Consider the following 25,431-nt stretch of genomic DNA (forward strand, 5'->3'; position numbering starts at 1 on the left):
CATAGAAAAGAGGCAGGGTTTAACAAGATGACCGGCGAGAGAGCAACATGAGCTGAAGAAGGGAGAGAAGCACACAAGGGAGTCAGCTGGAGAACACACACACATGCGGAGTGTTTAAGCCACACTGAAAAGCATCCCCAGTGCTCTACAATCTGGCTACAAAACATTGCCAAAGGCAATAGCTCTCATAGGCGAGACATATTGGCTTTGCCAGTGCTTGTTTATATAATACTCATATTATGCCATGAAGACTGACTTGAAATTTGAGAACTAGTGCAGTCACCCTTCCTCATGTGGATGAGGTTACTTCTTTCTGTCCCCATCCAAAAGAGAAAAAAAAAACTCTTCTTTCCTTCGTGAACATTCTGAAAATGTGCATTTTCCAGCCGGAACACAGAGGTTCATGACTGAACAAGATATTAGGAAGGTACAAGGGGATTAGTGTTCAACTAGAGATCTCTCTGTGGCCCTGTCATGTATTTCTATATGTGCATTACTGTCGCTGTAGGTCCAGCAATGCATTTTTCTTTGTATATATGTCTGCTAGTTTATGAATTATGATTTGTATACATACATTCACATTCTACAAAAACTCATTGTTACCGACAATGGATTTATGCAGCTGAATCACAAACATCACAGCAAGACACCACAATTCTACTCTTAGGATCATAACATATTATAAGAATATTCTATGTGAAGGACATCTTGGGTATGGGGTTATCAATTTCAGGGAAGCTAGTTCAGCATTTGTAGATGGCACAGTTGGCATGCGCCTATGAAAATGGTTAGGGTCAGTGGCGTAGTAAGGTCAGGTGGTACCCGGTGCGGAAAATGACAAAATGGCAAAAAAAATTGTTTGAAACACATATTTATGCCATTTTGTCACCCCCCTCAGTGATACTACCCGGGGCGGCCTGCACCCACCGCACCCCTCTTCCTACGCCACTGGTTAGGGTACAATGATTCCAGAGTGTGGGCCCTCACCACACACTCATTGAATGACACTACGCAGCACTGGAAGGGTTTGCTTACTCAAGACGTTGATGTTGGCACTGGCGAGGATTGTCCCATGCTTGTTGGTGGCTTCACACTGGTACACAGCGCTGTCCTTCACCTGCAGGTTGGTGATGCTGACCTCTCCCGGCAGCACCCGGTGGTTAGGCGGTAGGTCCACCTCTGAAAGAGAGAACAGCTAGTCAGAGGAGGAAAGATCAGAGAGCAGCATATTATGTAAGGTGGGCCATTTCATGCAGCCATCTATCAATTGTGTATCGGTCTGAGAGAACCTGACCAGGGATCGCGACAGGTGCCTAACACGGACCCCTACATCCCCTGCTTTGCTTTGGGGGGGCATCAAAGGTTCCCAGTCAGCCAAAGGCCTATAAATATATGTGATATATAAGAGTTTGAGGGGTCCCTCGTCACATTCTGCAGGGTAAGCTCAACATTTTCTGTTATGCCACTGATGCATGCTTTGGAAAGTATGCAGTCAAAGTTTCAGGCAGTTTCCTGGATGGATAACTATTAGGAAAGTAAAATTCAGTGGCCCAAGGGATATAATCCTGGGAACAGTGGCTCACATGGTGGTATTTATGTTGAAGTTTTGAATTGACAGAATTTTTGCTTACCTTATTTTCCCCAAATCCTACCATTGCAGTAGTGAGGCATCTGCTTGTTCTAGTAAAAAAACATTTATTTCTTAAACATATACAATTGTGGCGTCAGCTTAGTTGTATTATTAGCTCTGAACGCCCCATATATGGTCTTTTGTTTGTTTTTGTCCATTACATAATATGGACATTTGCTAACATGAAAGTGTTCCTGGCGACCCATGGTAAACTAACAGCATTTAGTGAGGTAGTGGGGTCTGGCGAGATCTCAGGAAACATTTAAAATTAATACTAGCCCCTAAATGCACTTCTGCAATTATTTCATTGTAGCACTGAGGTACGCATATGTATCAGAGACAAAGAGTGCTATGAAGCTATATGTATGCATGGTACACTACAGTTGCGTATCCATATGCATGCCATAGACCAGTGACAGTGATACTCTAAATAACGCCCGGAGGCCACTTGCGGTCCTCTTGACCTTTACATGCGACCCCCCCTAGTGAACAGCAGCAAGGGCTGCTGTTTACTTGCTGAACACTAGTATTCAGAAAAAAAAAAAATAAAGGGGCAATCATTTATTTGCAGGATAATGGAAGGTATGAATTAATTAAGGTGGTGTCTTGCACCACTTGACTTAATGAACACCTTTATTTTTAAAGACATCGTGAAACAAATGTGTAAATATAGGATTATATTTCTTCAAAATTCAAAAAAGTGAATTTCATTAACATGCAGAAGCATTTTTCCATACAACTGCATTGAGATGTATTTTTAAGTGATAGTTTTTAAACATGAATTTAGAAACTTTCATGCTTCCCCAGCTTACCATGACAACAATGCCGATAGTGAACTAAGAGGCAAGTCACTTGTCATGTGCACCCTCTGATGGGCCTAGGTTTTTAATATATGTGGACAACAATTTAATCAAAACACAGGAGAAGGTTTTGTACAGCGCACATTCTGAACTCATGTATTTCGAAGTCCTCATATGCCATAATGAAGAAAAAGGTGGCAAAGTGGGAAAGAAACTGCCTTGGATCACACAGTTTGGTCATGGTCAAAGCCGGGATTTATCCCAGGTTTTCTGGTTTCACATCGCGCAATTCAGCCACTAGATGTACATGCTTCATTTCCCGATGACCACCTTACCCAATCCCAGACCCACCCAGAACCCCTACCACCACCCAGCTAGAATCAGTGCGGCCCTCAGTCACACCACAGACCATACTTTGTGGCCCCTTTGCAAATGTTTGGGAGCACCCATGCCATAGACCATGGCATTTATGTATATAGGTAACTATAAGCTTAATCAAGGCATTAATTTGCACATGTCGAACAGGAACACGGTGCCTGCTTTAATTATTTCTCAAGTAATGCAACGCAGTAACCAATGTGCTATGCTGCATTGTGCAAGCGGGAAAATACAACACAGAGCCATATCCAATATGATTGGACTGTTGCTGCTGTCATTCCCTCTTAAAGGTGGTCTTTCAAAAAGCACAGCCTCGCAGAGATCAGTGTGCTATATCTTGCATAGGATATGTACCAGAAGAATGCAAATTAAATTGTCGAGACAAACATAGAAGCATCTTAAGCACCGAATGTGTGCTGTGCAGTTCATCATGCATGCAATGCTTTATTTCTTTGAAAAATGCAGGAAATAAATTCCTTGTTAGCACTCGCTTCAAGGAAGCGCTCGTATTTGGTGCAGAGCCTGGTCTAGCTACCTTAGTAGCAACACCTATGGGTATTTACACTGATAAGCATAAATAACAACCCACTAATCCCTCCTGGCAAGAAGCCACATAAAGCAACGCAAAGTTATTTTTGCACTGAGAAAAGCGCATTTTTTGGCGCAAAATGCCTTTTATGATGAAAAGCATGTACCATGCACCACTTTGCATCACTTTGTGCTGGAGCAAGGCGTTAGTAAATCTAGGGCTAAATATGGTGTAATAACATAAATATATTTGTGAATAAACAAGGCATCATAATGCTTAGACATGTAACAATTAATCCATGCCACGGAGGTATATAGTATGCTTATATTTCACATTTCATAGATCCATCTGAGATTAACTCTGCTTTCTGAGCCCCAGGTCACACAAGGCTGTGGAGGGAGCTGCCCTTAGGACACTAGATATGTGCTGGGAACTCAGATTGAACTGAAGGAGTTTCAGAGCTCATAGAAGCTAGTTCAGCTTCTTGGATCCTCATCCTCTAATTTGTTGGACACCTTCCTTGTCTGTTTGACTAACTTTTCAAGAGATTTCCTTTTGGGACTGCTGTGTCTGTGCTCGTGTTGCCTGGTCGAAATAATGAAATCTCTTAATTTTCGTATCAGAGCCCTCTCTTCCAAGAAATGGCTATTGTTCTTTCTCTACTCCTCCCCCTGCAGGCAGTTGCAGTCCCTCACTGCACCCACCTGCAAGAAGATCTCTCTCCGCTCTTGAAACTGTGGATGGACTGAGAACTCAAATGTAAATGTAAATGTAAATGTATGTGTCTTGTAAAGCGCACTGCTGCCCTGAGGCGTCCTGGCGCTGTAGACCGCTGGGGAACCCGTCCTGGTTATCCCTGTGAGATGGTCCCTCCAGGGTATCTCCAAGGTGAAACCAGGCATCCCCGGCGAATGTGGGGGGCCGTTGTGGAGATGAGGCAAGCTAATGCCCAGAGTTGCCGAGTGTGTTCCTGGTTAGAGTAGGTACCGAGGCGAGAATTATCGAGTCCGTTTTGACCCTGGTCCATGACCCTGCCGCGTCGGGAATTGAACCCTGGTCCCTGGCCGATTCTCTGCTTACGGATCTGCCGCCTCTAACCAGTGAGCCACACCTCTCCACTAGCCTTGGAAATTTTACCGGACCAGCCCTCACCCTGGGCGGGAGGGAGGGGGTGCAGCGTGAACCACCACTGATGAACAAACCTGGCCCCGAGCAATGCTGCTTGTGTTACTTGGAGTCGATATTGCAGCACTGCTGCAAAACCAGCCCCCATTAACAAAACTGTCCACCAATGCTAGGAAACCAGTCCCCAACCTTTCAGCCTTCTGGGCCAGACAAATGCCGGATGCCTGCTACGGCGGGTCTGGCCCTGTGGGTTGCCACCGACACTGTGAAACACGGAGCAGCTTTGAAGCATCTATCACTTGAATGCGCTGCCCCAAGGACAGAGATAGTTTGTAGCTGATCAGTGTAGGACATCATTTCTAATATGGCGCACTGTCTCTTTTTGCACCCAGCACACCTTGTGAAAGGTACGCCATGGCGCGACAGAGAAAGTGCACCCTATACATAATAAAGCCCCTGGTGTCATGATACAACTACATCAAGCGCACATGGCATCATGCACGCCACTATCTTCAATCAAATCCGATACAGATCACATTGCTTGCACTTACCATCGATAGGAATTCCATTCACTTTCCACCTGACCTCAGGTTCTGGCCACCCCGTAGCTTCACATAACAGTATAGCTTTGGACCCCACGCTGTAGACATTGCTCTGTGGTTCCTTCTTCCATTGAGGTGGGGCTAGGAAGAGGCAATACAATTAAAAAACAAACACATTTTTTTACATTTTTCAAGACATTGTCCAGCCTCCCTTACTCTTCTTGATTCTGAGATTTGTATCCCTGAATCTCTTTACATTTGCTGAAAGTTTCACTTGTAGTTAAAATGCATCCAATCATCAGTTTTAGACCTGTCAAAATGCATCTTTTGCACAACATCTTGTGTGTGAGCGATTGTTTGCACCTCGTAGCAATGCGCTGTGATATTTTGTCTATTTTTATAAAATGAACATTGATCAAATATGTATGGCAACATATAGATTTTTTGCATGCTAGAGGTCAATACTGGAAAGATAATTTCTCTGCATGCACCTACACATTTGCAGGTACGTTGCACCTTAACTAAGGTGAACTTGTTCTATTGAAGTGTGCCATGGTTTTAAGAGAATTGGTGGCTGTAGAAGTTATCCAACACAAGATTTGAGGTGGACTTGGAGTAACAAAGTCTAACCAGCAGTGGTTTCTTAACTAGATTGTAGACAACACCGAAACCGTGTGCAGCCCAGTGTCACATCATTGGGGAGGGGAAATAAGCCTTGAAAATGTCACAGCAGATTACAGAATTGTCAATTAATTAATAAGACTTTAACTGAATTTGTCTGCAATATTACATTAATGGTTCTGAATTTAAATGAATGTATTGTATACACAGCCACGCTCATTATGGACACTGGCTTTGTTTGACAATATCTTTTTTTAATAAAATGTGAAACCCATACTTCGCATCAACAGCATTTGGCTTACCAAATTTAACCCTGGGCGTAGTTCGCGTAGTAGCGCTACGCATAGCTACGCGAAGTGCACTTCGCACTACGCGAGATACGCGTAGCACTACGCGAACAGCGTAGTGGGCTGTTCGCGATGATTGCACAGATGCTTGTCCGCACTGAGCAATCATTGAAAACGGCATCTTGCACAGTGCAAGGTGTCGTTTTCTGCCACTCGAGTAGATTTTTACTCGAGCGGCAGCTTTCTTAACGCGGACTAGTAGTTTCTAGTCGCGAGCGGTTGCAAGCATACGCGGTCACTTGCAATGAGAAACCTGACCTCCCCGCGTTGAGAATCTCGCCGGGAGGTTTATTTTCCACGCTCGCGATCGGCAACTTGATGTTACGTGCAATTCACATAGAGCGAAGTAGCAAAACTACGCAAACTTCGCGAGCGTAGCGTAGTTGTAAGCCCAGGGTTATTACCAATCCCACCACTTTGGAGTTCATATTTTGGTGTGCTCCAGACCATTCCACAATTCGTTTGATTGTGGTTGCTCACTATACTCTCTTTTCACTCTACAGGTAGCAAGGCTGTGGCCTGATGTGGCACCCAGATATACATAGGCTCTATATCAATATATGCTGGTTTGTTCTTTTTTACATTGCCTTATACTTGTTTGGAAGTGTGGCAAACTCATGCCACTGCTACCAATTGTAAAGCATGTACATACACAAGCTAACATACATTCCTTATAATCTCACATAGATTAAACTGGTTTGATATCTTTTTGTAACAAAATACCAACTGCCTTTTAATGTATTTAATTTCACACTACATCTGCTTTTATTCTTAATTTCTTCAACCTTGATATCCCTTTCATAAGAAAGAACAAGACACCAAGAATGTAGGCAGTGTGTGGGAAGGATGATAGTGCGATAGGAATAAAACACCCTCTACCTTAAGTTAAAAGGATATTGTAAGTCACCTCGGTGTTTCATGACTTTATAATGGATCTTGGCTCTGACCTCTTTCTTCTATGGTGTTTTGGAACACCTCAGTGACTTACAATATCCTTGTAATAAACAGCAGGGAGTATTTTATCCCATATGTCCCAACACAGTCTTAACTATGTGGATCTATTGATGTGCAGTCTTGAGTTGATTCTCCTGGTGCCTGAAGCCATGGCTTTTCAGGAAAGATGGAGAACCAATTAAAATTACCAAGTGACTGTGGAAAGCCGTCTGTCTTTGAAATCTGGCTTAATGAAAGGGTGACATAACCAGCAGAAGAATAGAAGAGGCAAGGACACTACAGCTTGCACCACTCATTGCTCCGCCAGCACTGACAATGATAGTACCTACACAACCACCAGCCGTCACACTCCTACAAGTGTGACAATTATGATTAATCCAGGCCCCTAAAGCTATAAGAATGACTTGGGGGCAGGTAATAGTAATTTTTAAAGTACATTAAAATAGTAATTGACTGTTATTGTGGTCATCTCTAAATTAGCCAGACAGTGCCACCTTGTGGCAGACTGTCACAAGTGACAATTACGTGCTGGTGCGGAGCACCAGAAACCACCGGCTGAAATTAAGCACTGACTGGGACTATCCCTTTTTCATTACAGAGGACAGATACGATTTTAATAATTGGAAATCATAACATGAACGCTAATAATACTCCTTTTTCACATAGACAGGGACATTGAATTAAAGTTGTGTTGCTGGGTTTCTGAGTGATCCCCAGTCTGTAAATGCAGGTGCAATTTTTTTTTTAAGTTGTTTTACAAAAATGCTTATATTATTACATACAGTTATTTTACTTTTATGAAGGTTAGCTGCATTGTCAAATACATTCTGAGATGCTTTGTAGTCTTTCATATTTTTATATCTTTGGGACAGATGATTGAAAGCAAGTGTGTTTGGCTTGGATCTGTTAGATCAGGTTTGTGATAATCTTCTGCAGAAGGATGCTACAGCCCTATCACTTGCTTCACCCTGGCTCGTTGTGATAATTCTGCTACTAAAAAAAATGATCGATGTGCTCACCGAGGGAAAATTCATGTTATAACTTCTTAGGTAATTAGAAATCTTAAGATTGCATTACAATTGAAGCCCATGTTGCAGCCAGTTTTTGAGGAAATCTGGTTGGAAATCCCGCAAGGAAATCCTGTGCAATTACCCATACCACAGGGCATGATCATTAACAGTGTAAGTCCGCCCACTAACAGATTTTGGGCGATAGCCATTTACCTTTCCCTATTCACTTGCACCCAAAAAACTGTAATCCCCATTTGGTAGATTCACCAGGATTCTTGGTGATCCCCTCACTGTTAATCCTAATGACTGCTCTTCCATTTTTTTCTTTTTCAGATTTTACTTTGAGGTGAAAGCCAAACATAAATTTTTAAAATGGAAAACAAAACTACAGACTTAGTTGTGCTATTGCATACTTTACACCAGCTCCGAGAACTATCTTGCCGGAGTGACTTTGTGATCCAGAAAATGTGGACGAGGGGAATTTAATTAATGGTGTTATTATTTATGGTGTTATTAGTCCATGCACCTTGCATTAGTCAATTGGATCCATTATGGGACCGGATTTTGGGCTGTGAGATCAGAGCTTGAACATGATGCGAAAAACATGCATTCAGATTGTGACATCACTCCAGGAACCCGAGACAAGACTGAGTCTTCATTCCAGGAGTCTGACATCAGGATTGGGGAGCAGAAAGGAAAATGTTCATGATATTGTACTTTAGGAAAGCAAGGCCAGTTTGATGCTACATGGATGAGAAAGTTTGACAAGCTGTGGAAACCCCAAGAATATTATTTTAAGCGTTTGCCATTCAAATCCAGCAGCCTTTCAGTGAAAGAATGCCAGCTAATTCTGAAAGAAAAACACGTAGACCGTGGCAAATCCTAGTTAGGAACACAGCTTTTATATTAAACTGTAAAAAGTGTTAAGAAAACAAAGATAGTGAGAGGCGAGTTAGAGAAATGATAAACGGAGGGAATGAGGGGAAGAGCAGACATGAGATTAAGAGGTGACAAATGGGTATGGAAAGGGCCTCCACAAAAAGAAAGGGGATAAATAAATGGCAGAGCGTTAGAGAAGGGAAAATAAGCACATTTTAAAAATGTGTGAAGGTAGGGGATCGAGTACAGCTGTCCCCTCACACAAACATGCGAGGAGGGATAGAGGAGGAGGATAAGCAAAGTTGGGGAAGGAGCATGAGAGTGAAAAAAAGTGGGAAAGTAAATGAAGTTGAAGGGGTAACACCCACCTCCCCAAAAAACAACTTAGAAGAACTTCCAGTGACAGGACATAGGAAAGGAGGGGTATTGAAGTGAAAAGCCTCTTTAAAATGTTAAGTCATAAATGAATTAATTAATGTTTGAATGAATGAATGAATGAATGAATGAATGAATGAATGAATGAATGAATGAATGAATGAAGAAATATTTATAAAGCGCTACTGCTGCTTCAGAAGAAGCTTCCTGGCGCTAGTGTAAGTCAGCACTGTTTTCGACGGTGCCTTGAACAAGCTCTCCTTAGATATGGAACTGGATGGATATTCATGACGTAGAACATTTAAAAACATCATTTGCAAGAACAAAAAGGAATTCTATGAGTTTGTTTCTGTTAACCTGTGAACGCCACCCCCCGTGTCTAAACCGTTTAGGTGAATGTTTCTCAGAACTACTGTTCTAAGAATATGGGAGGGAAACTGAAAGAAGGTCAAGGAGAGCTTTGAAAGGGCAGGAAAAGGCAAGAAGAGACACCGAAGAGAAAGAAGTGGATGCTAACAGAGCTTAACAAGCATGAAGAAGGGCATTTGGAGAGTCCACAGGGAATAAAGAGAGCAAATTAGTGTCTGTGGAATGGAGATGCCGGCATAGAGGGTTCTTGCCTTGGAAGCCTGAAACTGGCAATGAGAAAGTCTCTTATGAGAAGAGGCAAACACTGACAGCTCTATAGAAGAGTAAAGTGGGTAAATGAGAGAGTGTCAGATGCACAGTAAGTTAGTAAGAAATAGAGGAAGCACTACAGAGACTGGAAAAACCTGTTTAGAGTCATACACATAAAGCGAAAGAGAACAAGAATCAACGAGGCAGTGAAACTGTAACAAATGTTACATACACAGATTAAATATCTATCCAGAAATGGAAGAATGTAGAAGACCTAGAGGAAAATATGACGCAGCGAGAGACTGAAGAACGAGGCGCCAACAGACTGAAGCCTGAGTGAGAAGCTAGTAAGGAAAGAGGTCATGCGACCGGAGAGTGCAGTGACTGAGATGGACAGATCGACAGAGGAAGAGAGAACAATAAGTGAGCCAGATACAAGAGATTAATCAACAAGACGGACAGAAGGGGAAATAAAGCATGTGATTGAGGGAAACTGAGACTGCAGGGCACTAAACAACCAGGGAGAAAGAAACTGAAAGAAATGAGGCAGAGAGAAACGGCAGAGAGAAAGAAAGGTTACATACAGAATGATGCAGAAAGAAAGAGTTTAAGAATGAAACAGAGTGCAGGGAGTAAAAGAGAGGCACAAAAGCCAGTACAGAAGTGAAGCCTAAATGAGAACAAAGAACTGACTGGTAAAGAATGGGTCGGAGCGACAGATTATTAAGAATGTGGCAGACGGGAAGACAGAATGAAACACAAAGAAATAAATTAGACAGATAAATAAAGAGTAAAGACTGGAAAGAAGGAAGATGGGGTATCGAGTGAGGCAGAGAGAAATAAAGAATGGGAAACAGAAAATTAGTCTATAAAATGAGATAGAGCTATGGTACAGAAGAAGCAGAGACGAATAAATACCGAAACAAGATTAAAGATCAAGGTAGTGTAAGAGAACAGAAAGGCAGGGCAAAGACTTCGGCAGACATGGGCATGGGTAGGTCATTTGAATACCAATGCTAAAAAGGGACACCTGACGTCGAGGCATCACCCCTGTACTAGTAAACGGATGAAGCAAATAAACAGCTACACAACGAATATGAAACATTATAACATGTTATTTTCCGTGTCATGAACCCTTCCGTGGTGAAGAAGCAATAGAATAGAAAACACACATGATGCGTTTCTCCCACTAGGTGGCACTCTTGCTAAAGCATTCCACGGCATAAACCGGCATTGACGTAAATGGTCAATTTGTCGGTTAGAAATTAATTAAAACCCTCTGACCAACTTGAGTTTCGATAGTACAGGGGCAGTGTCCCACAGGATTGTTGACTGGTACTATTTCATGTCGTTAGTGGTAATTTAAAGCACTGCTCTGAAGCAAACACCTTTTACCTGTATTATGAAAACAGGATTCGGAAGGAGGAATTGTGTGCTTTTTGTGTAGCTCTAGTTGTGTGCTGTACTAATGCAATCGGATTTTAATGCACTGTCCTGCAGTTGCGCTGCTTTCTGTTTGCATTGCTCAGTTGGGTTGTGCCTTGTTGTGTTTTAATTGTATTGTTATGTTGCTTTGTGTATATTTTTGAGTAAATGTCTGTTGTTTACTTTAGAGATATCAACCAATGCTGGTAGCACTACTACCAACAAGCAGTACATGCATTGAAAGATCCTGTGGCAAGCAGCTATTTACCACCAAGACAGCAAAATAGAGCTGCTTCGGCCCTTCAACTATTTAAGACAGGAATCAGTCCAAAATTGTGACGGGGACTCTTCCCTTAGCGCTCCCAGAGCTCGCTTTATGTGATGCTGCCACAGAAGCCTTGCACAGCGAAGGATAATATTGTACTTACAGTTCAAGAGCTGCTCAAAAAGGCAGACACACACCTGCTGAAATCTAAACCTGACCTGCAGCAAAGCCAGGCCCGATGAAACTCAAATATTGCTCTTTATTGCTTCACCAAAGGTTTAATATCCTGGGAAGGGATAAGGCAAAGGTGTCGAAAGACTGCAGGGCATCTATTCATCTAAGCGACAAAATTGTATATGTCAAGGGGGCAATTTAGTACCCAAGAGGGCACAGATACAATGTCTCTAGAAGGAAAAGTAGAAATGTGTATCTCTTTTTTGGGGCCAGTGTGCATACCACACACTGGTGTCAGGAAACTGGACATTGGTAGGAGTCAGTTTCTGAACTGATATTTATACAGATGACCAGGGCAAAACCACACTGGTTGTGCATTATATAAATGGCATTTTGTACCAGTTGTCTCAGAAAACTGGACATTGGAAAGGGCAAATTTCTGTATCAACATTTGTACAGATGACCATTGCAAATGCACTTTCACCGGTTGGCCTTCGCAGAACATTTTGTTCCATTCATGTCCAGAGTTTGGTTTGTAAAAGAATGAGTGGTGGTGCCCAAAGCTACAGTAGCCCGCTACGGGTTAAGTTAAATGAGGGCGTGCCGAATACCAAGGCTGTGTAGTTTCAAATCCACCTCATGCCTCTTTAATTCACCACTGGACACTCCTTGCCCCTTTATCCTACTCTTGCAGGTTCCAGCTTTCTCCTTTTGTGACCGTTTTTCCACCTTACTCTTCCCTCTTTTGCTCTGGGTCAGCCTGATACAGACAAATAAGTGGCAGTCCCCACAAATGAGTGCCGGTGTCCTACACCGGCAAGCACCGGCTCAAATTCGGGATGGTCATTTCAAACCAGATGCAGAGCTGATTAACGATACTTATTCCAGCCTCCAAAATAATCCCTTAATGCAGTTATGTGCTTTGCATTTTTTCCTACTTTTGAGCCCATCACTGCATTCAGTTATTCATTATAAATGCATGATTTATTCATTATTTACATGTGTTAAAGTGTGATGCTTTCATATAGGTCGTTAGTGCATGAAAAGCTCATATGTCCACATTCAAAAGGGTTATTTATGAAGCCCAGTAAATGTAAGCCACCATTTAGAAGAAATGCACATGTTTCTTTTTTACACCTTGCATCACAAATCACAGGACTTCTTTCTCTCATAGCTGTCGCTGGCAGGAATGATCATTATCCAGTGCGCGTGCTCTTCAGGTAAGATGTGGGAGGTGCATGAGTCACAGCCTGAATGTCTTTCCTGCTAGCGTTGGCAAGTTGGGTTGCACCAGTGCTTGTCAGAGAGCTATGAATATCTATCTGAGCCATCTCTACAAGGGGCCTTGTAACAACACATCATACTCACCCTCAATGCTGACATGAAATTCATGCTGAGCCGTGGCCAGGTAGTTGCTTGCGGTGCAGTGATAGGTTCCTTGGTCCTCTTCCGACGTGTCCTCTATCGTCAGAATCTTCCCGTAGTTGTCGATTGTTGCCCTGTCCCATGGTAAATCCCCTCCAACTTTCAGCCAGTGCATTTTTGGTGTTGGCCTACAAAAGACATATCCCATCATTATTCTTATCCACACAGTAGAGGAGGCGGCAGTTGTCGCAATAACCAAACACAAAGCAAAACCTCCGGACAGTCGACAAGGGATTTATTCCTAAGCGCTAACCGCCAATGACATGGGTAAGTACTGGGTATAGGTCTGATCTGACATTGGGTCTGATTCTGACATTGGCTCTGGTCAAGCAGTGAGAGTTGAGCCTGGAAGCAGCATGTGATGTGTAGTTCTTAATAGTGAGTCCCAATCTGGCAGTGGGTTTGAGTCTGGCAGTCGCTATGGGTCTGGCTGTGTAATGCTACGGCCAACAGTGTGTCTAGAATTGAGAGCGGCTCAGGATCCGACAACGGTGCTGGGGATGGCAACCAAACTGGTGTGGACTAGAGGTCTGTATCAGACATTTAATCTAGATTGAACACTGTCCATATCTGACACTCAGTCAATGCCCTTCTGGGAGTATATCTGCATTTTCGCATTGCACAATAGTAGTCCTCTGTCAGTCGCCAGGGAATGATTCTGCATGTGGATGCCGAGTGATATGCTAAGTTTTATATACCAGCTTTCATACTGCCTGCATCCTTCATTCATTCATTCAGTTTGACATTCTGACAGTGGCACTGACATTTAAGCTTAGTGCGAAAGCTGGTTCATGTTTGGCACCGTGCATGGGTATGACTGTGAGTCCAACAGTTGATCAAGAGTGACAGCTTGTCTTGCAGCAGACATTGGATTAGAGTACAGTGCAATTAGGTCTGCCTGAAAGCCTTGTAATAACATTATTTTTCAAGCCTGACTGTGTTTGACGGTAAAGAAGAGTCCAAAAACCGGGTTTTGTATTAAAGTATGTGTAAAGAACAGAACAACAACAGCGGGCACTAGCAACCACACCTCCCACACAGTTCCTTCTAACACAGCCTGGTGCCCTTCATTTCCAGTACCAGCCGTTGCGTGATACCCTGCCAAGCAGAAGCACATTGAAAAAGTAAAGTGGAATGGTGCACCCTGAAATTTAGAAATCCACAATTCTATATGTTTTTAATAAAAAGTCTTACCTTATGCACTTTCCGTACATTTCATAAAATCAATCAAGGAAACATCCAGCCAACGCGTTTCATTCAGAGCCGGACTGGCCGTAGCGGGCATCGGCGTGTTCCAGGGAGTCTGAAAGGGTGAGGGCTGGTTTTGCATTGGAGGGAGCCGGTTTTGCAGCTGGGGGCTGGTTTACAGTGGGGCTGCAATATCTGTACCCCAGTATGAAAAGCAGCAAGCAAGTGTTTCCAGCCTCCTGGGGCCAGGCTGGGCTTCCTCTGGGCTGGGCTGAGAAAATTGCTAGGGCTGCTTTGGGTTCCCAGTCCGGCCCTGGCTTCATTCAAACCCTATGAACCTTATCAGGGCTCTTGACTGGAAAAGTAATTGTTCCTCCAAAGGGTGATTGCATTAAGTGATCACCCAGATCAATGGCGAAGCATAGCGCGATCTCATGCTCATAGTAAAGCTTCTTTTTAGAGAGTCGCTATGAAGATGAGAGGTGGCGTGGACTGTTGAAACGTATGGAAAGTGAATAAAGTAAAACTTTTTATAAAGATGCAGACTTGTGGACTTCTAAATGTCTGGGTTCACCATTCCACGTTACTATTTCATTGTGTATGGAAGTGTGTTTGGGACTGAAAGCAGACTAGATAATGAGTCTGAGGTGACAGTGTTTATTACAAAGATAATAGAATTAATGAATTTGCATCTTGATTACGGGCCATCACAGTGACTGGCATGGGTATAGTGAGCAAGACTGAAGGGAGTAAACCGTCTGACTAGTGATTGGATGAACAATTTGAAAATAAACAGGAAAGAGATTTCTGAAGGTCAGAGCATTAAAATCAGATATGGCTCAGATGAGGGAACGGGCATTGAATGGACACTCATTACGGGAGACAGAGAACATCAGTGCATGAAGGAGCGTAAGTCTGTGTTTGCATCTGAATTTGCAAGCACTTTGCAATTAGATGGACCTTATATCAGTATTGTAAGATCAGAATGCTTCATTAGCATCAGTTTAATGCTGTATGCTGTATGAACACATGGATCTAATTGCTATCTTTGATGACCTTTTAACAATATCAAATTTGAACAATTTGTGGGTCAGATCACAATGGGCCAGATTCCATAATTTCCTTGACGAGCCTATGACCAATACATCCCTTCAAGTTCATCTGGCATTTTACTCACCTTCACTTAAACATGTAGCATACACCACCATGAGCACATTGTCTTTTGTATTCGATGGCTAATGTTTTTCATCTCTTTGAAGGTCAAGATAAATATTGTGATTAAGAGAGTTTCTTAAGGTTGGTAGCAGTAGGGATCCCATGGAAGATTAAAGCCTCCTTTGTCTGGAGACTAAAGTGTCTGAGGCTAGTAACCTTCAAACGATTGAGAGTTCACTTTAAGCAAATCATTCCTTTATGTTAAGATGTGCTCATGTCATGTGAATGCACATCAGAGTGTGCTAGTCATCAATAATGGCACCACTTTACACCCTCAAGAGACTGTCAATAAGCATTACAAAAAAAGTATATGTATATTGTTTTTTGGGCATGGACCTTTCTGCAGGGTCATCCCCAAACTTTTTGCCTTCATGTTCCTGCTTTCTGAAACCATTTTGTAGGCTTCTAGGACTCTGCAGACTTTACCAATGCTAATCAGAGCTAAAATGCTTGTGCTCTCAACTTAAAACATGGTACACATGGCTTATACCTAATTGGCATAATACATTTACTTGTAAGTCCCAAGTAAGGCAGCACTACCTGTGCCCACGTCATGTAAATTATATGTTACTAGTGTGCTGCAGCACTCATTATGCCACTCACCTAAGTAGCTGACATTTCAACCTGGCAAAATAAACCTTTTGCCAGACTCAAACTTTCCTTAATAATACATATAAGTAACCCTTAGGGTAGGCCCTCGACAGCCCAGAGGGCAGGGTGCACTGTATTTTAAAATCAAGACAAGTACTTTTAAGTTTTACATATCCTGGTAGTAAAAGACTCTTACATTTGTTTTTCATGACTGCAAGGCCTACCTCTGCCATGGGATAGCACTGGAGTTACCTTATTGTACTTTATAAGTGTAATTTACAAATGGAAACAGGTAATCAGTTCATGTTAGTTGTCGCTGTAATAGAAATGAAAAATCATACCTTACGGTTATGTCGGATTTTAAATTACAATTTTGAAAATGCTAATTTTTGAAAGTTAAAGACACACAAATGATGGAAGGAATGAAGAATAGATCAAACATTCGCCTCAAGTCAAGAGATCTGGATTTAATCCATCATTCTTTTGCTCATCATGCTACCCCAGTTTAGACGCAGCCATATGCAAATCAGTCTTGATCCTGCTCGTCATGGGAACAGTCCAGCCTGAAATGCCAAGCCAGGTCCTCCCTGGACTAGAAACAAGCATCCTGGGACCGGTTTCAGGGTATTACCCCTCATCAGCCTGGCTAGCTTGAATCTAGTGCAACAGTGAGCCTGGGACCCATGTCTGGGCATACCCATCGCACTTAGGGCGGGAAAGCAAAAGACACACAAGTGATGGATGGAATGCAGAGCAAATCAATTGACATTTTCTTGCCTTACCCATTTGGCACCGGCATCCTGTTTCTAGGTCACATGACAGGGTGTAGTTGACAATTGGGCTTTGTGTATTTCTCCGAGATAGCCCACAAAAATGGTGAGCTTAGGTGTGACTGGTTGGGCCATCACTGGCAGGATGGGAGGAAGGAGCTGGGCCCAGCCCTACTTACACTTGAATAGGTTGTGTCCTTTCTCCACACGAAGGGCTGCATACACCCTGTAGTTAGTCTGAAGGCAGGGCATCTGTGCACTTTAAAGGCATGCCATCGCAAGCCCCATCGATGGGATCCTCGACAACGATGGAGGCCCTCACATCGTAGCCTCACCACATCTCGGAACTGACACATAGCTTTGGCTGAGTGAAGCATCGTCAACGCACATACCTGCAATGCTCCACAAACCAGGATTTATGGTACTCTGTTCAGGGGGCCTAACTGTGACCCTATAGCTGGCCCGTGCTCCATTACAGTCGGCCTGAACTTTTGACCAATATTCCACAGCTAGCATTATGTGCTCCTTGGTGCTATTTTCCCCAAATCATTTAAAAGTGAATATCTCCAATTCTATTGATTGGATTTCTGTTGTTTTGGTTTTGCTTCATTTATTAAAGAAGGTTCTATTCTCCTAACTTAGTGTGAGTTATTTTTTGTGTGGTGTTTTCACGTTATTACTGTTTGAATTGTTGTACAGATCCTTCACACATTGACTCTAAGTTAAGCCTGACTGCTCTGTGCTGAACTACCAGATGGTTAAGCACAGGTCAATTTAGGGTTGGCTGTAACGTGCCCTGTCCGTCAGCATGAACAGGCAGTGTACGTGCAGGAAAGTATTTCTTCCGGGTATAAACCTGTGTTGGTTCAGGTGTACTATGGTTTGTGCTATGGTGAGCAGCCAGTTAGCTAACACCTTCCCTAATATCCTATAGTCAGTATTCAGCAAGGAGAGTGGTCTATATGACTCTAACAGTACTGGATATCTGTCCAGTTTCGGTAGAACCACTAAGTTTGCTTCCCAAAGTGATTTTGGGAGTATTTCTTTGAGAAGGCTGATCGAATCCGCGATCTTGGTTTCAGTTAAAGAGGCTTCACTATGTGTCTTGTTGTGATAGCAGCTGCATGGCAGCTGCAATGCATCAAGGAATTAGCTGATCTGAGTGGCATCAGCTTGGTGTGGGGCAGTGTAGAGATCAGTATAATAGGAGTCAAACACTGAGTTAATAGCCTCCTGTGTGTTGAAAATGGTGCCTGCCCTATCATATATTGCAGTAATGAGAATCCTCTGGGACTCGAAGAGAAGGAGCCAGGCCAAAAGCCTTCCTGCTTGCTCTCCTTCCATGTTTTTCCCGGTTTGGTATTCTTTGTAGTCTGCACTATTGTTCTAATGTTGTGCTGCATGTCATCCGCACCCTCGCCAATGGGCCAGCAGGTGTCTGATCTTCTGATAAACTGTGCTTGTGTCCAGGAATATCCATTTCTAGTGTGTGCAGTTCCCTAGAAAGAGTATTCCCTTTGTAGGGATGGTGACCACACCATACATACATCTGTTATCTGAGTGTGTGCTAACCAGTGTGCTAAATGTTTGGTGAGGAGTGTTGAGTGCGCCCCCAGCTTTGGTGGATAAGAGCGGTCCCTTTCAAGGTATGAACACAATTAAAGTCTCCTCTTCAGTAACTGGGAGCTACTGGATTGTTGAGCAGGGCTGGAGTGTGATGTGTAGGTCTGATTTGTTTGGGGGGCATATAAAGAAATATAGGATACTGGGAGCTTGTCAAAGAACCCCTCCAACACCGCATATCTCACCTCTTGCTCCTCTTTTGCGTGCAACACTTCTAGTGGAGTTCCTGTGCCACCCAAATAAGTGCACCCCTGGCATAATGGGAATATGCGATGCCTATCAGTATGCCTTGACAGTGTCTGTGCATGCTCTCTAAGTCCGGTGCTGTCAGATGTGTTTCTTGTATAAGTGTGAACTGAGCATTGTGCCTACGTAGGTGTTGGTATACCCGATAATGCTTCATATAGCTTGCCAGCCCTCTTACATTCCAGGTCAGTATCAAGTATTGCATTCCAGTCCCTATGTCATGCATGTCCTTGCAAAAACAGTCACTGTGCAGAGCTTCAAGTTTGTAACACCGCTTTCCTTAGTGCCCCCACAGCTATCCAGTCCCCCCACCTCATGTCCCATATACCATTGTCTCCCGGCATTGAATGAGAATTCAAAACTAAACCTGTAACATGAATGCATAACAATTGCCAAACCCGTCCCCTTATTAGGCTAGTATACCATTATGCGCCCAACCTACTACACCAAGATGAAACTAGAAAATGAATATGTAAGATAGTCATAGTCTGTGATAGTGTGTAGACATAGGGTAGTGTCAATAAAGCAGCACCAGTGACAGTGGTCTGTGCCAACCGCAGCCACTGGCCATATAAGCAATGTACCATACCTTGATCATCCCTCCTTTACTCCCTTCTACATGGGGCCAGTATCTGGTATGAGTCACATCTTTACTTATGGTTATATCAAAAACTCCGATGTCTGAGGAGTGACTCTTGGGCCCCCTCCAAGGAGTTGATCAACCAGCGCTGATGGGCTGTCATGTGTCTCCTCGTCTAGGTAGCTTTCCATAGATCCAGTTGAGGTAAGGGTCATCTTTCTTTGTTCCACCTCCGCATCCACCTGCACTCTTCCCTTGGCTGCCTGTTCCTTTGAGGGGCCACAGTGAATCATGTTTTTTGGGAGCATTGGTGCCCTACGTTCTTCTAGTTGTGGTGATGAATGCGGATCCAGGGGGTGGGTGGCTATTCCTTTGCTTTCTAGCCAATTCCATGCATCATCAGGAGTTTTGCTGAAGGTGGCATTATCCCCCTGAATAATTTTGAGTGTGGTTAGGAGTTGCAATGCGTTTTTTGATATTATGTTCGTGGAGGCACCGTTTCACAGATAGAAATTAGGGTCGCTGCCGTTGCACATTCAATGTGTCCTCTCGGAAGATGTTGATTTGTGCATTCTCCACAGTCCAAGGGTCTCTGTGTCAGGTACCCCACAAGGCTTACCTCTGCTTGTGGAGCGATTCCGCAGAGACGACAAGAGCGCCCGCCCCTGTACCCAACTGACCCTCGTGGACAATAGAACCCAGCAGGGATGAGATGGACGCAGGGAAGGGAGCCAGAAAGAAGTAGGAGGTGGTGTGTTGGGTATCTTGAAGTCAACAGTGCTCTGCAGACCACAGGTTTCAGTCCACTTGCAGCCCAGTTGAAGTAGCGTCTAAGCGAGGTGCTGCACTGCAAGCTCCTCGGTAAACCAAGGAGAAGCGCTCCTGCGCGTATAGTAGAACAAACTGCTTGGCAACAACAGAAGCACCTCTGGAAGGCACACGTCCTGATGTACGCTGATTCAACACTGTGGTACTCTGTCCCACCTCAGCGCGCATGCGCGATGGGGCACTGCATCACTTACCAATAACCCCAAAGTAAAACACTCCTGGAATCGCGCTCTAGCGCAAGGAAAGCAAGTAGGAACTGACACGCGCTCTTTTGCTGAATGAATCAAGAGGATCCCTCAGCGCTCCTGCGCGGTGCAAACAAAATCACTATAAAGCGCTTCCAGCGCGGTGCTATCAAAATAACTATAAAGCGCTTCCAGCGCGGTGCTAACAAAATAACTATAAAGCGCTCCTGCGTGGTGAAAACAAGAGACAAACCCCGCAACGCTCCTGCGTTTGCAAGGCTCAAGGTTCGGTGTAGGAATGATACCTCGACTCGTTTCCAGCGTAGGGATGAAAAGCCCTCCAGCGTCTCTACAGCAGGAAGAGAGTCCGCTCGTGTCCGATGCTGCTTGGCTCTGGGACAATCCTCGCGACTTGGGGAACTTCCAAGAATTCGAAGCATTGAACCGGCGAGAAAACGCGATGTTTATGCGTTTCCCCCGGAAGTGTTTTTCCTGACCTTTCGTCTTTGGTGAAAGACAAGAGCGGGACTCAACCTCCACCCGGAAGTGAGTCTCCCGATCGTTTCTGTGTGTGTGTTAGCGGGAGCACCGGCAAGCACCGTGAACACGACACTCTGGCTCGGGTGACTTGCAGGATGTGGTCTCTGCCTCTATAGTTAAAGAGGCGGGCCACCACCCGACGTGGTGTGGCTCCTGGGGGAAGAGGTCGACCCGGACTCTATAGGCTCATTCCACCCAAAAGAAGGATGAGTAGTTGCCCAGCTGGTTTATTGTGGAGAACAATTTCTCAAATTAGAGTTCTAAACTGGGGCCTTTGACTCCTTCTAGAAAGCCTATGATCCTGAAATGGTTTCTTCGTGACCTTCCTCCTTGATCTTCAACTCTTCATCTGAGATGGTCTACCTCGTCCTGAAAGGGCTTGATTTACGCAGAGATGACTGAGACCATTGACCTAATTGAGGCTAGAGCAGATTCTGTGTTCTCAACTCGTTCCTTCAGTTTTTTGTTATCTTTCCTCAAGAGGCCCATCTCTATTCACAAAGCATCAATCTTTGGCTCTAATGTAGGTTTAATGTCCACCACAGCCACTAGTATTTCATTGAATCTGCGTGAGTGAGTGGCCAGTGTGATCTCAAGTGCTAACACTGCTGGACGCTGTGTGTCTCCTTCAGCCATGGCTCCTGTTTCGGGCGGACCATGGTGACTGTACCGTAGTATTGTGACCTGCCTATGGGGTCTTGGTGACTGTACACAGTAGATCTTTGTGCATGTAGGGGCATATTAACTACAAACGGCAATAAACATCGCAAAGCGCACTTAGCGCTATTACATTTATCGCCGTCTATCGCTGGAAATTATCACCCGGATAGCGCTTCATTAACAACGCGTTTCTCTAAGGCGATAAATATTCCAGCAATAGCAGCGAAATGCAGGAATATCGCTGAAAATCCAGCGATATTCCTGCAGCGATAGGGAAAACCTTGATGATAGGGAGATGTGGATTCAGCCATAGAATCCACCTCCCATTATATGTATAGCTAAGTCTGGATTTTTGCAAACGTTAGCTTACGGCGATATCCGCGGTTAGCGTGGATTTTCATGTCGGTATTGGCATCCTGTGCCAGCTTGATAATAGGGAGAAGTGCAGTTGGCGATGATTCCCATGTTGTTTGGGGAGGAAACGCCTACTTTGCATCTCATTAGAGATGTGAAGCGAGGCATGGGGAAAACGGCTGCTAACATGGGCTAATGCATCTTAGCACCGCCTTGTAAATAGGGCAAGTATTTTATCTCTGCTTTTTTGGCTTTTAAAGCCAAAAAAGCGGAGATAAGGCCCTTGATGATATGTCCCGTAATGTTCCTCGTTTAAGTTGTTTGTCCCGGCTGACACAAAGAAGACAGTGCAATGGGTACAGTATCACACTATCAGAGCAAAAAGCATGCTACTTAGATGTTAGACAATGTACGCTGAGAGTTGAGCGGAAGTGCCCTCACCACACCATGCTGTTGCCCCTTGTTTGTTGGAGGAGAGTACCCAAGGTTTTAGGGCTAGTACCTCGTGGGAGCTGAGTAGGTGTCTCTGGTGGTTTATCATTCGGGGGGGGGGGTCGAATGTCCAGTATTCATCCGGAGAGTCTTGCAGCTATGTCAGTCCCCTGCCCGTTTACAAAGAAGGCCATCTCTCCTCACCTGGCTGAGAGGTTCTTCGATGGTCCCGGGGAGAGTTGAGTCCCATCATGCCTCTGAAAGTATCAGGCAGTCACCGCTCCAGATGAAGCTTTGCAGGCGTTGCAGGGTCAATGTGGTCATGTTCCCAGCTTCTTTTGTTTGCAGCCCTGCCACTGCTCGTGCTCATCCTGCATTTGCAGACAATATCGCCTAGTCTATGTTGGAGTGCGGGCTCTAGGCGGGAGCTATAGGTCTTTGATGGGGCCACGGCTCATGAGTCCTGTTGCTGGCAAGGGAAGAAGTCCTGGAGTATGGCTTCACCGCTTGCCCAGAGTTCCGTTGCTATCTCCGCTAAGCAAGTGTGTGCTTGCCGGTGGCTGCTCCCTGTGGAAGTACAAGCCTCCGGAGGAAGAAAAGGACTTGTTTTGCCCATAACCTGATTTGATAGGGCCTCCCCAAGTCCTGAACATGACCAGTATGTAGTGTAGACAGGTCAGCATATTTATGAAGCGGTAGAAGGCTACAGAGCTACGCCGTCACCATAGTGCCCAAAGTTCTGCTCAGAAACCCACAGCTGGTGTAATTAGATGTCATCATGCCCAATACCAAGAATGCACATGCTTGAATCCACCTCATGCCTCTTTAATGCACTACAAGACACTCCCTTTCCCTTTATCTCACTCTTGCAGGTTCCTGCTATTACCCTTTATAAATGTTTTCCTAGATATCTCTTCCTGCATCTTTCTGCTTAGACTTTTCCCTCTCTTGCTCTCAATAAATGTCTGACGCAGAAAAATAAGTGCTGGTCCCCACAAACAACTGCTGCTGGGCCAGCAGTCAACCACCGGCTCAAATTAAGCACTGTGTACAACAGTAATTCTTTTACAGTATATCAATGACTCATTCTCGCACACTTCAACACTGAGGCAGCATTTCACAATGCAGCATCTTGGATCTTATAAAGATGAAAACATAAAGATGCAGGCCAAATCTGGACACTCTTGCTTTGTTTTTTTATTTACTAAGCCTGGGTGGAGTTTGAGGAGTTCCGTTACGCGTAACACCACGAAATGCTAAAAAAACGCCACTGTGCTACGTGAAGCTCCGCAAGCGGCGGAGTGCATTAGATAAATGCTGTTCACGATGATTTTCAGTGCCAGATGCTTGTCCGCACTGTGCAATCATCACGAACGGCATCATGAACAGCGCAAGCGGGCGCTGTTTAATTTCTGCTGCTCGTGTACATTTTTACTCGAGCTGCAGCTTTCTCAACACGAACGGACAGTTTCTCAACGTGAGCGATCGCGAGCATACGTGACCACTCGCAATGACAAATCTGACCACCCGTGTTAAGAAATCTTACCGGGAGGTTGATTTTCCACGCTCGCGATCACCAACTTGATGTTGAGACAATCGCAAATGAGGAAAAATCTCAACGGGAGGTGGATTTTCCTCACTCACGCTCACCAACTTGATGTTGATGAACATGAGCGAGGAAAAAAACTCTGCTCCGCTACGCGAAGCCAAATTAATCAGAACTCTGCGAGCTCCACATAACGCAGAGTGCAGTAAACTCTGCAAACCCTGCGAGCAGAGCGGAGTTCACCACCCAGACTTAATTTTTACCCCTAATTTGCCCTACACAACACCTTATTTTGTGGGCCCCCGCTCCCAAAAATGGCCAATGTGGTAACACCAAAGCCTAGCTTCCTGTTGATTAATAGAATAAAAAAAGCAAATCCCTGATTTATCATCATGAAAAAACCCTATTTTAACTCCCTATGGAGCGATTACATCTTTGTAACATTTTTGGAGGTAAAACTGCTACGTGTACGCTTGAACTGAGGTCCACTGACCTTTGGATACAAGAAATACCTATGAGCGAGTGACAAGAGCTGACCTACTGCTTGTCCGATTACCCGCCTACTGACTCCATGTGGCCATGAACCAAGATGATCTGCAGGTGTTTGAAAAATTGCATTACGACTAGTTGTTTTTGAGATACAGTGCATATTTGACATATATAACCTGCTATGTGTGCTTGAGTCACAAATCAATGTATAGTTTTCCAGAGAAGAACGAATAACATTAATTTCAATGTGAGGAACCATTCATTAGTCAAGGTACTTTTTGACTTGTACCTTATCTAACACTCCATCAGTTTTGTTATACACAAGTGCATTGTGCTTTTCCTCAGACTTAACAGCATTATCGGACATAAGTACACCTATAATTGTTTCGCTCATGGAACACCACTTTTATTATTCATAACACCCATGACCTTGAACATAACATAAATCACCACTGCGTTCCTTTTTGCATTTTATAGTTATACATCTTTGCTAAAAATCCCATAAGATAATTACAAGGCTAATTATCAAAGATTGTTTTTAATTTTACATACGATTTTTTATATGTTATACAACATGAAAAGTGAACAAGAACTGAAAGCATTAGAATGGATTGGTATTTTCAAATATGCATTATATTTGTACAATATATGTGCACTCTTTGAAATAAAGTTAACATTTTTGGTGTCCTTTCTTGTTTTACTTATTGACGTTGGTCAACAATTTTCAGGTTTGTGCATGTTCTTGATGGCATTCATAAGGGCAATGGGACCCAGTTAATTTTAGTGTAGATGCTTTACAAATTGTGCTATTTCATGTGCAGCTGAAGCATTCAGTTCAGATATTGGTGTTATGGGTAGGATTGTTACAGTAATTGAATTATGCTGTGTGGTTGATTGATTTTGAATTTCAAATGTTATTTGTGAAGAGTTTTTAATGCAATTGCTTGTTTTGTCTACAGGACCGACTGCAACAATACAGCTTTTTAAGACCTGGTACACGATAACTAAACATGCGGGTCATGAATTGCTTTTGTCTTTATTGTTCACAAACTGAGAAGACAGGCAACGAAAGACTGCAGCAAAAAAA

The 25,431-nt window shown here is 43.8% G+C and overlaps 1 protein-coding gene across 6 annotated transcripts in view; it reads right to left on the bottom strand.

The window, feature by feature from the left end:
- The window catches only part of CHL1 (cell adhesion molecule L1 like), a 463,163-nt gene that overhangs the window by 120,084 nt on the left and 317,648 nt on the right, over positions 1-25,431 (bottom strand). For all 6 annotated transcript variants that reach the window (XM_085624524.1, XM_085624521.1, XM_085624522.1 and 3 more), the window contains 3 exons: positions 13,041-13,225; positions 5,014-5,145; positions 1,036-1,179 (listed from right to left, as the gene is read on the bottom strand). In XM_085624524.1, coding sequence (XP_085480650.1) covers positions 1,036-1,179; positions 5,014-5,145; positions 13,041-13,225 — 461 coding nt within the window. The remainder of the gene's footprint in view (positions 1-1,035; positions 1,180-5,013; positions 5,146-13,040; positions 13,226-25,431) is intronic.

Source organism: Triturus cristatus, chromosome 9 (assembly GCF_964204655.1).
Source record: "Triturus cristatus chromosome 9, aTriCri1.1, whole genome shotgun sequence".
Classification (NCBI taxonomy): domain Eukaryota; kingdom Metazoa; phylum Chordata; class Amphibia; order Caudata; family Salamandridae; genus Triturus; species Triturus cristatus.